Source organism: Nothobranchius furzeri, chromosome 8 (assembly GCF_043380555.1).
Source record: "Nothobranchius furzeri strain GRZ-AD chromosome 8, NfurGRZ-RIMD1, whole genome shotgun sequence".
NCBI classification, from domain to species: Eukaryota; Metazoa; Chordata; class Actinopteri; order Cyprinodontiformes; family Nothobranchiidae; genus Nothobranchius; species Nothobranchius furzeri.
The window spans coordinates 72,396,933-72,409,452 of NC_091748.1; the positions used below are offsets into that span (position 1 = coordinate 72,396,933).

The 12,520-nt window shown below is 38.2% G+C and overlaps 1 protein-coding gene across 4 annotated transcripts in view; it reads right to left on the minus strand.

Moving 5' to 3' along the window:
* atp11b (ATPase phospholipid transporting 11B) overlaps window positions 1–12,520 on the minus strand; it is an 82,882-nt gene that overhangs the window by 48,560 nt on the left and 21,802 nt on the right. For all 4 annotated transcript variants that reach the window (XR_011521424.1, XM_015971066.3, XM_015971067.3 and 1 more), the window contains exons 4-5: window positions 3,427–3,507; window positions 2,975–3,082 (exon numbers count right to left, since the gene is read on the minus strand). Coding sequence is in view for 3 of the 4 variants with exons in the window: in XM_015971066.3 (XP_015826552.3) it covers window positions 2,975–3,082; window positions 3,427–3,507 (189 nt within the window). In the remaining variant the exon portion in view is untranslated. The remainder of the gene's footprint in view (window positions 1–2,974; window positions 3,083–3,426; window positions 3,508–12,520) is intronic.

Genomic DNA, 12,520 nt, shown 5'->3' on the forward strand with positions numbered 1-12,520 from the left:
GCTACTACTAGTTTACCCGTTTAATTATAGATTCACTATGTCACGGCTGCCAGCCTGGAGAGTGAAGAGCAGGAGCCAGGATCGTCCAGCCCTGGTGATCAGACTGACACCGCCCCTCCTCCTCCTCTCTCCCAGGCTGCTGTGGAGCACAGCTGAGCTGAATGCTGCTGATTACCAACACCTGTATAAAAAGGCTGTGCCTTCAGCAGTCTGGGAGGCAGCAGTGCAGGGGTTCTGCTGTCCTCCAGGTCTCGGGTTGGTTCAACCCTTCTCGTTGTGATGGGTCTTTAAACTTTGGTAGTTTGAACTCTTATTGATGAGTTTTGGATGATCCAGTGTTTTCTTTTTGATGTTTGTGTTAAAGGTTAACTTTGCTTGTGGCAATTTTATTGACTTCAGTTTTAAACACCTTCGGTTCGGTAAAGCTTTTAATATAAGTTTTTACCAGGTGTTTTAGTCTAGATTGTTTTAGACTTATCAACTTTGTTGTGCTTCTAGAACACCTTCGTGCGGTTAAGCTTTTAACAAAGTTTTAAACAGGTGTTTTTATAGTTGATAATTTGTCGTTGTGATGTTAACCTTTTAGAGAGTTCTGTTTGCTCGTTTTTAGAACCTTTTTCAACAATAAAACCATTTTAATATCCACTGTCCAGTTCTTATGTTATCCCATCCTTCACATTTTACCAACACATGGCGGGGATGTAACATAAATGGGGGCTCGTCCGGGATTTTTTTTTAAAACAACATCAGATTACTGGACAACCCGCTCAACCTGTTGAGCTACTGCTGACCCAGTCAGTGACTTGATGCAATTTGCTGGGTTCCTTATATAGGAAACTTTTTTCTGATTGGCTTAATGAACTGACCTGTATTGGAATATTTATTATGTGAAGTGCCTTGAGATGACTCTTGTTGTGATTTGACGCTTTATAAATAAACTTGAATTGAACTGTTAGTTTTTCCCGGAATTGTTCAAAGTTTTTATTTCGATTCCTAGAATGCCGACCGGAAGAGGAATCCGCAGCCGAACTCCGAGAAAAATAAACGTGATCTGCGAATTGTGATCAACGCTTTTCAGAGCTGATCCCAGCAGCTGTATGTGTGCAGCACCGAGTCCCCCCTCCCCCCACCCAAATATAAACAACACAGAGAAAATCTGCCGAACATTTACTCCGTAATGTAAACTTTAACTCCTGCAGCGTAGAGGAAACTTGTTAAAACACGTCAACACGGTGGATTTACTGGAAGCTTTAAAGAACAAACTCTGGACGGTGTGAGGTGAGTTTGTCTCACTGCAGAAATAAAAACACACACGGAGCGTCAGAAGGCTAAACAATAACCTGTAGAATAATTAAAGTCATCATACTAGAGCAGCTTCTGTGGTGGACCACACCAGCTTCTGCCACAATAAATAATTATAAATAACATATTTTATTTCCTTTCTGAACTATTTCTGTTGAGAGTTTTAATGTTTAAAATCTGTTAAATGTAGCTGCTGTCAGTAACAATCTAAGTTTCACTTTCTGTTCTGACTGAATGCTGCTGAAGCATGGAGGTATAGTTCTCAGTCATCCTGGACATGATCATCCTGAGAGTTTTAGCTGAAAACAGCTGGACGTTTCTGGATATGTTGGAGACATTTAGCCTCTCATCCCAGAGGCTTCTACCAGACGTTGGTTGTGGTCAGAAACAAACACACTGGTTGTGCTGCAAGTCTTTCTCCAAAACATGTTTTTGTCTAAATGAAGGCGATGTTGTTGTTCATAGAATTAAAATTCATGTTGAAGTTAAGATTATTTCATCAAGTAGGACCTGTGGTTAGCTGGCTCATGTAAAACATGTCATGTCTTCAAAGAATCGGAATCGGGAATCGATTGGAACCGGAATCGAAACAAGGAATAAAATCAGAATTAGAATAGGAATCGTTCAAAATCAAACAATGCCCAGCCCTAGTCTTAAACTGCTGGTGTTGTAATGACTGCATGCTTTTTAGCTGTGACTGTTAGCTTTATTTTTTCCTCATAAACTGTCTTAGAATCCTGTTCTCAGATTGATGTACACCAATACATTTTGATATAGTGACAAAGGGTAACAACAGAACCTATACAAGACATAGGTAGGTTAACAACAAAAAAATCACATGGATTTATACAAATAAAGGATTTTAGTGGCATTAGGAAACAGGTCAAACTCACAATAGTTACAAATCCATAAGTAATTCAGAAATGCAGAGAAGTCCACGGTGTCTTCCTTTAATTAAACAAAAGCAGCTGTGAACAGCGTTATCGTTGGAGACTCTGACTCCAATATTGTATCCTGCTCTGCTGTGTCTGTCCTGGCACAGCTCAAGCCTGGCAGCTGTGCGTGCGTGCGTGCGTGTGTGTGTGTGTGTGTGTGTGTGTCCATCCCTCAAAGACAGACAGAGAGAAAGCGATAGCTTCAGTCAGAGACTGCCAATCAGAGACTCCCCCTAATGGCGTGAATTTGAGACAGGCAATCAGTCAGCAGTGGGTGTGTTAGACCAGTTCAACCTGAAGCAGACCCCTTGGGAAGAGGGCTGGAAAAAAAAAAATAAAATAAAAAATAAAACACCGCGAAGACTATGCGGATGTGAACACTACCTACCCAGTCTAGGCAGTGTGGAGCCGGTGCTAGTGTGGAAGCCCTTTTAGGCTCCCTATAAGTTATTAATGACAGAATAAAATAGATCTATAAGGTTTACATATATATCTGAAGGTCTGTAAATATAGCCGTCTCCTTTTTTCTCCTCCTACCTCTTTGTTTAATTTGATGCACGTTTTTTAAAAAGCACTCTACTAATGGGCATAAGTACTTTCTATAATATGCTAATTAAGAGAAACGTTATTTACCAGCCAGCCATGTTAGCATTAGAAAATGGCCTTTTCCATATCAACAGTCATAATAAACACAACTAAGAGTAAAATCTGACATTAATTCGCTTTAGCCATCTTACCCTGATATTTTTGGATCTCGTCTGAACCAGACATCCACTCCGAACCACAAAGACTGGAGCCCCATTCACCTCATTATCTGCCTTGTGTCTCAGCCAGTCCTCATATCCCTGGAAAGAAATCATAAGTTTGCAAAACACTGAAATTCATAGCAGGCTAATTTAATATTAACATATTCACCTAATGTAGAAAAGACTCATTTTGATCAAATCATGTCATTACCATGTGGGTTTTTGCAAACAAACATACAAACAGACTGAATGTCACATGTTTGAGCAAGTATTGAAATTATACTAATAAACTAGATTTTTTATTTCATGTAACAAAGAATTTTTGTTTACTTAGTTAGCCCAGGACAAATGAATGAATTAGGTTTTACAGGAAACCAACTGTAACGCCCGCAGCTTGGTTCCACATTTTCTACACAAGGAAGAGGAAGTTATTGTTTACGCACCTGTTTTATTGCAGTAACTGTGATCACAAAGAAGAGCGGGAGTCCACTGGTGACCGGGGAAGTTGGGGTGTCTATCATTAACTGGAACAAACACATGTACAGATGCTAGGTGTCAGCAAATTGGTGGAGCAATAACACGCACATTTGCATAGCTATACTTGTTGGGACCCATCATTGACTTCCATTCATTGTAGTGTCTGAAATATGCCTAACCCATACCCTAACCAATGATTGTCTATTCCTAACCTAAACCCCAACTAAAGTCAATTCACTCCATACTTCTAAAACCCTATATTAAGCTTTTTTTCCCCATTGTGAGGCCAGTCGAAAGTCCCCACGTTGCAGGTTAAACATGAAAAAATGCCCCCAAACAGTAGTACAAAGTCCCGTCCCCCCCCCCCCCCACACACACACACACTCACTCACGCACCAGAGTAAGAGTGGGTGTAATCTGTAAAAAAGAACAGCAGTAACCTAGAAACACAACACAGAGAAGTGGCGGCTGATAAGGCAAACAGGAAACCTCTAGAACTTCCCTCAAACGTTAAATGTCAGGTCAGAACTGGTGGTCACTAATGGTGCACGTTTGTGCATTTATCTCTTTGAGGCCACTTTTACTACACGGATCTCAGAAAGTAAAGATGAGACAAAATAAGCCTCACACCCTTAGATTTATTCTTATACCAGTAACAAGATGCAGACACACACACACAACTAAAGTGCATTAAAAACCTAGGAAGTAGCATGCGTTTAATCTCAACATACACTAAATCAATGAAGAATACTTTGTTTACAAAAATAATTGAAAGATAACACGTTTCATGAATTTTAAGTGACAGACTGAAAATAAGGAGAGTGAAGGCAGCTGACTGGCAATATTTATATGACGAATGTGCTTTCTGTTCCACAGCCACCACCTTCTCAAGGTTATATCAGCTCTAAGATCCTTCTCCAGGTTATATTAGCTCTAAGATCCTTCTCCAGGTTATATCAGCTCTAAGATCCTTCTCCAGGTTATATCAGCTCTAAGATCCTTCTCTAGGTTATATTAGCTCTCAGATCCTTCTCCAGGTTATATTAGCTCTAAGATCCTTCTCCAGGTTATATCAGCTCTAAGATCCTTCTCCAGGTTATATCAGCTCTAAGATCCTTCTCCAGGTTATATCAGCTCTAAGATCCTTCTCCAGGTTATATCAGCTCTAAGATCCTTCTCTAGGTTATATTAGCTCTAAGATCCTTCTCTAGGTTATATTAGCTCTAAGATCCTTCTCTAGGTTATATCAGCTCTAAGATCCTTCTCTAGGTTATATTAGCTCTAAGATCCTTCTCTAGGTTATATTAGCTCTAAGATCCTTCTCTAGGTTATATCAGCTCTAAGATCCTTCTCCAGGTTATATTAGCTCTCAGATCCTTCTCTAGGTTATATCAGCTCTAAGATCCTTCTCTAGGTTATATTAGCTCTCAGATCCTTCTCTAGGTTATATCAGCTCTAAGATCCTTCTCCAGGTTATATCAGCTCTAAGATCCTTCTCCAGGTTATATCAGCTCTAAGATCCTTCTCTAGGTTATATTAGCTCTAAGATCCTTCTCCAGGTTATATAAGCTCTAAGATCCTTCTCCAGGTTATATTAGCTCTAAGATCCTTCTCTAGGTTATATTAGCTCTAAGATCCTTCTCTAGGTTATATTAGCTCTAAGATCCTTCTCTAGGTTATATTATCTCTAAGATCCTTCTCTAGGTTATATTAGCTCTAAGATCCTTCTCCAGGTTATATCAGCTCTAAGATCCTTCTCCAGGTTATATCAGCTCTAAGATCCTTCTCTAGGTTATATTAGCTCTAAGATCCTTCTCCAGGTTATATTAGCTCTAAGATCCTTCTCTAGGTTATATTAGCTCTAAGATCCTTCTCTATGTTATATTAGCTCTAAGATCCTTCTCTAGGTTATATTATCTCTAAGATCCTTCTCCAGGTTATATTAGCTCTAAGATCCTTCTCCAGGTTATATCAGCTCTAAGATCCTTCTCCAGGTTATATTAGCTCTAAGATCCTTCTCCAGGTTATATTAGCTCTAAGATCCTTCTCTAGGTTATATTAGCTCTAAGATCCTTCTCCAGGTTATATTAGCTCTAAGATCCTTCTCCAGGTTATATTAGCTCTAAGATCCTTCTCTAGGTTATATTAGCTCTAAGATCCTTCTCTAGGTTATATTAGCTCTAAGATCCTTCTCCAGGTTATATCAGCTCTAAGATCCTTCTCCAGGTTATATTAGCTCTCAGATCCTTCTCTAGGTTATATTAGCTCTCAGATCCTTCTCTAGGTTATATTAGCTCTAAGATCCTTCTCTAGGTTATATCAGCTCTAAGATCCTTCTCCAGGTTATATCAGCTCTAAGATCCTTCTCCAGGTTATATTAGCTCTAAGATCCTTCTCCAGGTTATATTAGCTCTAAGATCCTTCTCCAGGTTATATCAGCTCTAAGATCCTTCTCTAGGTTATATCAGCTCTAAGATCCTTCTCTAGGTTATATTAGCTCTAAGATCCTTCTCCAGGTTATATAAGCTCTAAGATCCTTCTCCAGGTTATATTAGCTCTAAGATCCTTCTCTAGGTTATATTAGCTCTAAGATCCTTCTCTAGGTTATATTAGCTCTAAGATCCTTCTCTAGGTTATATTATCTCTAAGATCCTTCTCCAGGTTATATTAGCTCTAAGATCCTTCTCCAGGTTATATCAGCTCTAAGATCCTTCTCTAGGTTATATCAGCTCTAAGATCCTTCTCTAGGTTATATTAGCTCTCAGATCCTTCTCTAGGTTATATTAGCTCTAAGATCCTTCTCCAGGTTATATTAGCTCTAAGATCCTTCTCTAGGTTATATCAGCTCTAAGATCCTTCTCCAGGTTATATCAGCTCTAAGATCCTTCTCCAGGTTATATTAGCTCTAAGATCCTTCTCCAGGTTATATCAGCTCTAAGATCCTTCTCCAGGTTATATTAGCTCTAAGATCCTTCTCTAGGTTATATCAGCTCTAAGATCCTTCTCCAGGTTATATTAGCTCTAAGATCCTTCTCTAGGTTATATCAGCTCTAAGATCCTTCTCCAGGTTATATCAGCTCTAAGATCCTTCTCCAGGTTATATTAGCTCTAAGATCCTTCTCCAGGTTATATTAGCTCTAAGATCCTTCTCCAGGTTATATTAGCTCTAAGATCCTTCTCTAGGTTATATCAGCTCTAAGATCCTTCTCTAGGTTATATTAGCTCTAAGATCCTTCTCCAGGTTATATAAGCTCTAAGATCCTTCTCCAGGTTATATTAGCTCTAAGATCCTTCTCCAGGTTATATTAGCTCTAAGATCCTTCTCTAGGTTATATTAGCTCTAAGATCCTTCTCCAGGTTATATTAGCTCTAAGATCCTTCTCCAGGTTATATTAGCTCTAAGATCCTTCTCTAGGTTATATTAGCTCTAAGATCCTTCTCTAGGTTATATTAGCTCTCAGATCCTTCTCCAGGTTATATCAGCTCTAAGATCCTTCTCTAGGTTATATTAGCTCTAAGATCCTTCTCTAGGTTATATTATCTCTAAGATCCTTCTCTAGGTTATATTAGCTCTAAGATCCTTCTCCAGGTTATATTAGCTCTAAGATCCTTCTCCAGCTTATATTAGCTCTAAGATCCTTCTCCAGGTTATATTAGCTCTAAGATCCTTCTCCAGGTTATATTAGCTCAAGATCCTTCTCCAGGTTATATCAGCTCTAAGATCCTTCTCCAGGTTATATCAGCTCTAAGATCCTTCTCCAGGTTATATTAGCTCTAAGATCCTTCTCCAGGTTATATCAGCTCTAAGATCCTTCTCCAGGTTATATCAGCTCTAAGATCCTTCTCTAGGTTATATTAGCTCTAAGATCCTTCTCCAGGTTATATCAGCTCTAAGATCCTTCTCCAGGTTATATCAGCTCTAAGATCCTTCTCTAGGTTATATTAGCTCCAAGATCCTTCTCCAGGTTATATTAGCTCTAAGATCCTTCTCCAGGTTATATCAGCTCTAAGATCCTTCTCTAGGTTATATCAGCTCTAAGATCCTTCTCCAGGTTATATCAGCTCTAAGATCCTTCTCTAGGTTATATTAGCTCTAAGAACCTTCTCTAGGTTATATTAGCTCTAAGATCCTTCTCCAGTTTATATTAGCTCTAAGATCCTTCTCCAGGTTATATCAGCTCTAAGATCCTTCTCCAGGTTATATCAGCTCTAAGATCCTTCTCCAGGTTATATCAGCTCTAAGATCCTTCTCTAGGTTATATTAGCTCTAAGATCCTTCTCTAGGTTATATTAGCTCTAAGATCCTTCTCTAGGTTATATTAGCTCTAAGATCCTTCTCCAGGTTATATTAGCTCTAAGATCCTTCTCCAGGTTATATTAGCTCTAAGATCCTTCTCCAGGTTATATTAGCTCTAAGATCCTTCTCCAGGTTATATTAGCTCTAAGATCCTTCTCCAGGTTATATTAGCTCTAAGATCCTTCTCTAGGTTATATTAGCTCTAAGATCCTTCTCCAGGTTATATTAGCTCTAAGATCCTTCTCTAGGTTATATTAGCTCTAAGATCCTTCTCTAGGTTATATTAGCTCTAAGATCCTTCTCTAGGTTATATTAGCTCTAAGATCCTTCTCCAGGTTATATTAGCTCTAAGATCCTTCTCTAGGTTATATTAGCTCTAAGATCCTTCTCTAGGTTATATTAGCTCTAAGATCCTTCTCTAGGTTATATTAGCTCTAAGATCCTTCTCCAGGTTATATTAGCTCTAAGATCCTTCTCTAGGTTATATTAGCTCTAAGATCCTTCTCTAGGTTATATCAGCTCTAAGATCCTTCTCTAGGTTATATTAGCTCTAAGATCCTTCTCCAGGTTATATTAGCTCTAAGATCCTTCTCTAGGTTATATCAGCTCTAAGATCCTTCTCTAGGTTATATTAGCTCTAAGATCCTTCTCTAGGTTATATTAGCTCTAAGATCCTTCTCTAGGTTATATTAGCTCTAAGATCCTTCTCTAGGTTATATTAGCTCTAAGATCCTTCTCTAGGTTATATTAGCTCTAAGATCCTTCTCTAGGTTATATTAGCTCTAAGATCCTTCTCTAGGTTATATTAGCTCTAAGATCCTTCTCTAGGTTATATTAGCTCTAAGATCCTTCTCTAGGTTATATTAGCTCTAAGATCCTTCTTCAGGTTATATTAGCTCTAAGATCCTTCTCCAGGTTATATTAGCTCTAAGATCCTTCTCCAGGTTATATTAGCTCTAAGATCCTTCTCTAGGTTATATTAGCTCTAAGATCCTTCTTCAGGTTATATTAGCTCTAAGATCCTTCTCTAGGTTATATTAGCTCTCAGATCCTTCTCCAGGTTATATCAGCTCTAAGATCCTTCTCTAGGTTATATTAGCTCTAAGATCCTTCTCTAGGTTATATTATCTCTAAGATCCTTCTCCAGGTTATATTAGCTCTAAGATCCTTCTCCAGCTTATATTAGCTCTAAGATCCTTCTCCAGGTTATATTAGCTCTAAGATCCTTCTCCAGGTTATATCAGCTCTAAGATCCTTCTCCAGGTTATATCAGCTCTAAGATCCTTCTCCAGGTTATATTAGCTCTAAGATCCTTCTCCAGGTTATATCAGCTCTAAGATCCTTCTCCAGGTTATATCAGCTCTAAGATCCTTCTCTAGGTTATATTAGCTCTAAGATCCTTCTCCAGGTTATATTAGCTCTAAGATCCTTCTCCAGGTTATATCAGCTCTAAGATCCTTCTCCAGGTTATATCAGCTCTAAGATCCTTCTCTAGGTTATATTAGCTCCAAGATCCTTCTCCAGGTTATATTAGCTCTAAGATCCTTCTCCAGGTTATATTAGCTCTAAGATCCTTCTCCAGGTTATATCAGCTCTAAGATCCTTCTCTAGGTTATATCAGCTCTAAGATCCTTCTCCAGGTTATATCAGCTCTAAGATCCTTCTCTAGGTTATATTAGCTCTAAGAACCTTCTCTAGGTTATATTAGCTCTAAGATCCTTCTCCAGTTTATATTAGCTCTAAGATCCTTCTCCAGGTTATATCAGCTCTAAGATCCTTCTCCAGGTTATATCAGCTCTAAGATCCTTCTCCAGGTTATATCAGCTCTAAGATCCTTCTCTAGGTTATATTAGCTCTAAGATCCTTCTCTAGGTTATATTAGCTCTAAGATCCTTCTCTAGGTTATATTAGCTCTAAGATCCTTCTCCAGGTTATATTAGCTCTAAGATCCTTCTCCAGGTTATATTAGCTCTAAGATCCTTCTCCAGGTTATATTAGCTCTAAGATCCTTCTCCAGGTTATATTAGCTCTAAGATCCTTCTCCAGGTTATATTAGCTCTAAGATCCTTCTCTAGGTTATATTAGCTCTAAGATCCTTCTCCAGGTTATATTAGCTCTAAGATCCTTCTCTAGGTTATATTAGCTCTAAGATCCTTCTCCAGGTTATATTAGCTCTAAGATCCTTCTCCAGGTTATATTAGCTCTAAGATCCTTCTCCAGGTTATATCAGCTCTAAGATCCTTCTCTAGGTTATATCAGCTCTAAGATCCTTCTCCAGGTTATATCAGCTCTAAGATCCTTCTCTAGGTTATATTAGCTCTAAGAACCTTCTCTAGGTTATATTAGCTCTAAGATCCTTCTCCAGTTTATATTAGCTCTAAGATCCTTCTCCAGGTTATATCAGCTCTAAGATCCTTCTCCAGGTTATATCAGCTCTAAGATCCTTCTCCAGGTTATATCAGCTCTAAGATCCTTCTCTAGGTTATATTAGCTCTAAGATCCTTCTCTAGGTTATATTAGCTCTAAGATCCTTCTCTAGGTTATATTAGCTCTAAGATCCTTCTCCAGGTTATATTAGCTCTAAGATCCTTCTCCAGGTTATATTAGCTCTAAGATCCTTCTCCAGGTTATATTAGCTCTAAGATCCTTCTCCAGGTTATATTAGCTCTAAGATCCTTCTCCAGGTTATATTAGCTCTAAGATCCTTCTCTAGGTTATATTAGCTCTAAGATCCTTCTCCAGGTTATATTAGCTCTAAGATCCTTCTCTAGGTTATATTAGCTCTAAGATCCTTCTCTAGGTTATATTAGCTCTAAGATCCTTCTCTAGGTTATATTAGCTCTAAGATCCTTCTCCAGGTTATATTAGCTCTAAGATCCTTCTCTAGGTTATATTAGCTCTAAGATCCTTCTCTAGGTTATATTAGCTCTAAGATCCTTCTCTAGGTTATATTAGCTCTAAGATCCTTCTCCAGGTTATATTAGCTCTAAGATCCTTCTCTAGGTTATATTAGCTCTAAGATCCTTCTCTAGGTTATATTAGCTCTAAGATCCTTCTCTAGGTTATATTAGCTCTAAGATCCTTCTCTAGGTTATATTAGCTCTAAGATCCTTCTCTAGGTTATATTAGCTCTAAGATCCTTCTCTAGGTTATATTAGCTCTAAGATCCTTCTCTAGGTTATATTAGCTCTAAGATCCTTCTCTAGGTTATATTAGCTCTAAGATCCTTCTCTAGGTTATATTAGCTCTAAGATCCTTCTTCAGGTTATATTAGCTCTAAGATCCTTCTCCAGGTTATATTAGCTCTAAGATCCTTCTCCAGGTTATATTAGCTCTAAGATCCTTCTCTAGGTTATATTAGCTCTAAGATCCTTCTTCAGGTTATATTAGCTCTAAGATCCTTCTCTAGGTTATATTAGCTCTAAGATCCTTCTCTAGGTTATATCAGCTCTAAGATCCTTCTCCAGGTTATATTAGCTCTAAGATCCTTCTCTAGGTTATATCAGCTCTAAGATCCTTCTCCAGGTTATATTAGCTCTAAGATCCTTCTCTAGGTTATATTAGCTCTAAGATCCTTCTCTAGGTTGTATTAGCTCCAAGATGCACTCCTTTAGTGCTTCACCAAACCCAATCCTGCACAACATTTCACCATTATGTACAATAGCATAATAAATTGCTTCGAGTGTTGTATAATAATCTCACATATTAAATGCTATAAAATCCGAATTTAAAACGCTGATTTTTGAGGATAAAAACAACTCACAAATTAAAACTAAACCACCCAGGGGACTAGTGATGTGTAGGTCACGAACGAACCGGCTCCAAGAGCCGGCTCTATGAAGTGAACTACGGGAGCCGCCACCCTGCCTCCCCTCCCCCTCTTGCTTTGGTGAAAGCCACAGGCGATTGGTCAACATGTGTAACTGCATGTCCAGACTGTCCACACACACAGAGCAGTAGGGGCGGGGAAGAGGGAGGATCAGACTCAGACACACAGCAGAGCACATGCGGGCGGAGGGAGACGAGAGGGAATGAGGAGGAGGAAAAAGGCAAGCGAGAGAGGAAAGTGCGACGAAGACTGTGAGAAAATGAGCGACAGCAGTCGGAAAGTTGAGATTTCTTAAAGTGTTTAGTAAATAAATCCATAGAAATGATAAATATTTGACATATAGCATTTTTTTACATTAGTAAATCATTTTACATATAGTTTAGCATTATTTTTGGTGATAAATATACTTTACGCAGTTCTGACTATCCGTGCTTCCTCGTCGAATTTTCCTACCAACGCACATTTCAACAGCTGATTCAGTATGTCCAGGTTTACTGAAAATCAGTAGCTACTGTTAATTTATTTTATGAAAATAAGTGGATAGTGTAAGAAGGAATTTAGTCATTTCGTAAAAATGAACCCCTTAGTTGCTAAAAACATTTGAATATTCTCAGAACAATGACGATTTACCAACTACTTTCACCCATGTCGAGAAAGTGACTCATAAAAATGGAGATTTGTAAGACGTTAGCTCTTACCATTCCATTTCTCTACCTAATCCTTAATTAGACAAATAAACCCACATAGAACAAATATGCTTTTCCCTCAATACTTAGTTATTTGTTTGAATGTATAATTTTGGAGATTTTTATACAACTATGATAAATTTATTATATGTATAATATAAAACTTTTGGATATTAATTTGGGACTCTTTCAGAATGACTGTAAACAATGGGAGAAATTTCTTGTTTACAGTATAATAACGATATTTT